Below are 5,170 nucleotides of genomic sequence, written 5' to 3'. Positions count from 1 at the left end.
TGCCCGGCGCCCCGCTCCGCTCCGCTGGAGGCTTGCCGAGGGGTGCGCATTCTTCTTTTTTTTAAAAGAAGAAGGAAAAAAAAAAGTTCCTAATGCTCCTGTGGCTACAGTAAGTTATTTTTGTTAATGACTCAACTACTTGCCTTCTGATGAAGATTACAGAGCCAGTGAGAAATGTTGGATGGGATCTCTGGGGCGTTTCCTCCAATTTGCTGGAGGAAGACTAGTACTGACCCTCCTGAATTAAAAAGACGGGAGGAGGGAGAAACGAACCCCTTGTACAAGGCGGAAACCTCAGCCTCTGAAGTTCGATTGCGGTGAATTAGTTAAAAAGAAAATAGAAGTTTAAAATGGAGGCGGGGATCTGGGGCAATAGTTGCCTAAAACCCATCAGCCGCTGCGCGGTGCTGCTCTAACCCCAGCTTTGTGATTGTAATTACCGCTGTGAGCGGTGCACTTAGCAGAAATTAGTTTGGGTTTCCTTTGTGGCTTCCCATGAACTTCTGAATGTGTTTTCAAGTTTTTACAGGAACATCTCCCTGAGATGTTATCGTGTCCTGGAGGATGAATCACTCAAACACCTGTTTGTCTCTGCTCTAGGTTACGCTGATGATGATGCCTGGAACCAGAGCAGAGGATTGCGGGGAGGGAGAATACTTACATGAAGGTCACTGCTGCGTATCTTGTCCAGCAGGTAAGACTTCAGGCAGCTATAGCTGATAACGGCCATGGTTTTTTCCCCATGGAGCTGACTGCGTCACTATTGTTTTTTACACTGCATCCGGTGAAAGTGTAAGCCGGGTTGGAGTTGTGGTGGCTTCTTGGTGCTGTTAAGGCTGGGCTCCATTTTGAAGTGAGAGCCTCTTGCACAATAGGTGATGACTGGGAGAGGTGCCTTGGCAGCAAGCCAGGAAACCTCTGCCTGCTGTTGAGGATGAAGTGTTCAAAGTCGGGTGGTGGTGTGTTGTTTTTTTGTTTTTTTTTTTTAAAAAAAAAACCCAAAACTTTAGTTAGCACAAAGAACGGGCCTAGGGGAATTCTGATATTTCTGTATCTGTAGGTAAAACTTTGGTTTGCCTTTGCTCTCCCCTCCTTGCTCAATGTGTGCAGAGTTAACAAGCTTTGTGCCAAGAAGCACCCTGCCCTTAGATAGTATCGGAGGGCTATTGGGTGTATTTAAAGATAATTCGGACGAAGGAAAAGAGAGGTTGCTACAAGCAATTCTCCCTGTGCCCGCCATGCTCCTTCAGAGGAGATGGCGCTGGCCACGTGGGTGACTCTCGGCTACCGCAGTGAGTCATCCTCGTCCCCGGTGTGTCCCGGCAGAGGCCTGGCTGAATGCCTCATATGCCACCACTCCCTGCCTGAGCGGCAAGCTGCAAACGTGCCTCCCAACTCTGCTGTGCTGCTGGGTTCATGTGGCACGCTGTTCGCTGGCAAGGAGGGGTTGAACTTTCACCAAAACTGTTGTAACATCCTGTTACAGTCCTCTGCCTGTTAAATGATCCCTTGAGACTGCTGCTGCTGCCGCTTCTCCTCTTCCGCAGGTACTTATGTTGCTCAGCACTGCAGTGCTCCGCATTTGAGAGGAAGATGTGTCCCTTGCACCGAAGGAGAGGGTTATACCGCTCATGAGAACGGCTTGGAAGAATGCTTGTCATGCAGACAGTGCAAAGAGGGTACCAAGCACAATTTTGATGAAACCTTAACCCTTTTCCCCTTTTTTAATGTGGAAAGCCTGGTCCTCTGGTTTTTTGCACTTCCAGTCATTGAGACTACTGAACTTACAAATAAATTGCCTTTATGGCCCGAGTATAATTTTTGCACAGTTGTAGAGTGTCACAACTTTTGTATTTACTTTTTAACTTATATTTTATTTTTAGATCAGATAACTTTGAGACCCTGTACTCTGACGCATGATACCGAATGCCAATGCAAACAAGGGTATTTCTGCCCTGCCGAGGGCTGTGAAATATGTCAGAGATGCAGTACAGTGTAAGTTTGATAATGAATATAAGTCACTGTTTTCCTTCTGGGGAATGTTAGAGCTGTGGCCCAATCTATGCCAATACCTAACACATGTTATTAGGCTGTAAATAATTGCCCTGAAACCAAATGGCATTATTCATGCATTTAAATTTTAGGTGTCAAAATACATGAGGTTGAGACCTAGAAAGATACGGATTTTGGTATTGTTGTGCTTGTCGCTTATGGCTGTAAGCTTACACTTTTTGTGTCTTCAGATTAGTACTTCCCCACGTACACACTTGAATGAGCTTTGTAGCAGCCAGCCCAAAATTTTGGGAGGTAGAACCACCTGTTGAAGGAAACTAACTGTGCATGAATAATGCACCTACTCTGTGGGGTTTTTTCCCTGCCACTTAGAGGCTAACATACATGAGCATTATCTGCTTTGCTTCTACTTAACCTTGTAGTATTATCTTGGGTTGTTTAAAGGTGCACTTCTAACAAAGTTACCTGTTTATGCATGTTCTGTTCATGTCTCTAAGCTCTGCCTGAAAAAAAAAACAGTACTGGGGAGAGCTGCATATTACTCTGGAAATGTTGATACAACCCTGTGTTGCCATCCCCTTCAGGTGTCCGGAAGGGAAAGAAATTGTGCAGAATTGCAATGCTACTATGGACCTAGGATGTGGCTTACCTGATCAAGGTCTGGTACACAAATACCACTCAGCTTGGTCTGTTGGGTCTGTGGCTTCAGGCTAATAACACCAGAGCAGTCTGTAAAACAGTGGCTTGAACTACTGTAACATGTTTAAGAGCTGCTGTATTTTGGTCTGGGAATTACTGGCTAGAGACAAGTTCTCAAAGGGGTTGGAGTGACAAACCATCTGAAATTTCACTCGGTGAAAAGCTACATGTATCACCAGGGTTTTCAAAGTTGCAACAGTGACACTGTTGAAAGTTATGGATAGTACAGAGATTTCTTTCATGTTTTCTATGTCTGAGAAGCGGCATATGGAGGGGCTTTCTCTTCTGCTGGTAGATAGCTTCTGCCAGACTAGAGAAACACGGAACTGATGCTACCAAAGCTACAGCATCTGAAGCTTGCTGTCATCTTTTGCACACTTGTTTCCCACTCTTCAATGTCTCTTCAGAAAGCCTTGTAGAAGTTGTATTGCAGCCCCGTACAGAATCCCCTGCTGCCTTTGGGATAATGATGTGAGGTGCGAATGAGTACTTGCGTGTTCAGGTCAGCTTATAGTCCCAGTGCCTTTTGCAGGACAAGCTAGCTGGGTCATTGTACTACTGTTGAGCTTAGGTTTTTCTCTAGGACAGCAGGAAAGTCTTGCACTTCAGAATATCTTGTTTGGGGACTGCTTCAGTACTAATTTTATTCCTTTTTCCTTTGCAGGAAGCACAGCTCTTATTTGGATTATTGTGATTATTTTTGTTGCTGCTGTTGGTTTGTTGCTGCTCTTTATAATTAAAAAGCTGAAGAGTGATAAAGGTAACTGCTTGATTACTGTCCATAAACTTTCCAGAACTAGGCAAAGCATGCATTAAAGCTATCCCTGATTTTTGTGTTACCTTATAGGAGACCTGTTTAAGTTCTAGCTCATTTAGTATGTGATTCAATTAAATAACTCCCATATAATGGAGACTAGTTTTGTTCAGTAAATAAAATGCATAAACTTTAACTATGAGCTTTCCTACTTTGCTGACAGGTGCCTTTGCTTCAAAACAGGATTAGCATAAGGTCCTTAAAAGGACTTTTCCTATCTGCTTGCATTGTATTTGGTGAAGAGTGAGGAAAAATCTGTGCGTGAGCTCAGGTGTATGGGGCAAGAAGTAGCAACTGATTAGATCATTAACTACCTTCATTCACTGTGTTTGGCTGTGGAGATTTTTTCTACAGCTTGTTGCCTTTTCATCATTTGAGCCTCTTAACATGAATGTTAGGTTGAAGTCCTGTGTGAATTCATTTTATGTTTTTAGTGGAAATGGAGATGTTTTCCTGAGAAACTTTTCTTTCCACTACTGCATATTAAAGTGGTTTTGCAACTAGTTTAGTTAAATGTTGAAAATTATTCTGAATTGTGAATGTTAACTTTGTTCAAATCATGTCTTACTGATTGTATTGCAGTAAAAACAATTTCTGCCTTCTCTTTTGTCTTGCAATAGCCCACAAAAATGCTAATAAGCATAAGCTGGAGGGGGGGGAAATTGAAAGAGTGGCTTAAAAGCCAAACTGCATCTTGTGGTCTGTATTTTACTAGGCGGGACTCTTCATCCCCCATATGAAGGCACAGTGTTCGTGCTGTTGGTGGAAGCTAAGGGTAGTACTCTCATGAGATGTATGACAGGTCAAGGAAACTAAATGGCTTGTATTAGAGCTTTGGTTTGTGTTATGACTGTGTCTACTGCATATAAATCTTGTGTGAATTCAACTATGTTTAAGTTGCTGCAATTCCTAAAAGTTTCTTAGACATTTATCTTGTTTTCCAGCTGCTTCAACTGATAAAGATGCAGAGAAAGGTCTGGTAAGTATATGATGGATCAAGTGTTTCATCTCAGTTTTGTGCAGCTTAATTGTACCCGATATATGGCTCTCAATTTTTGTCTCGCTGTAGACATCTGGTAGGATGCATTCCTGTGATGCAACAAATTGTGATTCATACAGGGCCAGATGTTAGCAAGGGCCTGATGCATTCATTAGGGGCATGTGTCCACTGCAGTTGGCCTTTCCAGTACTTCCCCTGGAAACATTCCAGAGCCTGTGGCCAGGATGTTTTGAAAGTGGAAAAAAATTAGGCTAAGTGCAAGCTTTCACTTCAAACTGTCTCCAAATGATGCCTTGATCCAATTAGTTCGTTGCTGCTTCATGTGTGTATTCGCCAGGCAATGTCAGCTATCGCTTCCCTGCATGGTGGTATTCTAGCTTTCCTTGCATTTTGACTACAACATTATTTGTTTGTAAGACTTACTTCGCTTGATCCAGCAAAGTGACCGAGTATTCCTGCCTTTGGGCTCATGTCACAAGCTACAGACCAGGACCTGGCAGTCTAACTTCTTGGTCCTAGGCAGTCCCATAAGACAAGGGGTTCAGGGCTCAGAGCATATCAGTTCAGAAGGACATCCCTGAAAAGGTTTACCAAGCTAAGGCTGGCTGCTGGCATATGTTTCACTTTAAAGCTAGGTTCACCCT

The 5,170-nt window shown here is 43.3% G+C and overlaps 1 protein-coding gene across 1 annotated transcript in view; it reads left to right on the top strand.

Annotated features, from left to right (window-relative positions):
* Positions 1-600: 600 nt before the first annotated feature.
* Positions 601-5,170, top strand: part of LOC104081296 — a gene marked incomplete at both ends in the record, with an annotated part of 8,639 nt that continues 4,069 nt past the window's right edge. Inside the window, 6 exons of the mRNA XM_009583986.1 lie at positions 601-694; positions 1,548-1,679; positions 1,884-1,995; positions 2,598-2,671; positions 3,377-3,472; positions 4,471-4,505. Of these exons, the coding sequence (XP_009582281.1) occupies positions 601-694; positions 1,548-1,679; positions 1,884-1,995; positions 2,598-2,671; positions 3,377-3,472; positions 4,471-4,505 (543 nt within the window). The remainder of the gene's footprint in view (positions 695-1,547; positions 1,680-1,883; positions 1,996-2,597; positions 2,672-3,376; positions 3,473-4,470; positions 4,506-5,170) is intronic.

Source organism: Fulmarus glacialis, unplaced genomic scaffold (genome assembly GCF_000690835.1).
Source record: "Fulmarus glacialis isolate BGI_N327 unplaced genomic scaffold, ASM69083v1 scaffold998, whole genome shotgun sequence".
NCBI classification, from domain to species: Eukaryota; Metazoa; Chordata; class Aves; order Procellariiformes; family Procellariidae; genus Fulmarus; species Fulmarus glacialis.
The sequence above is the reverse complement of the archived record's forward strand: the minus strand, read 5'-3'. Positions and strand labels throughout refer to the sequence as shown.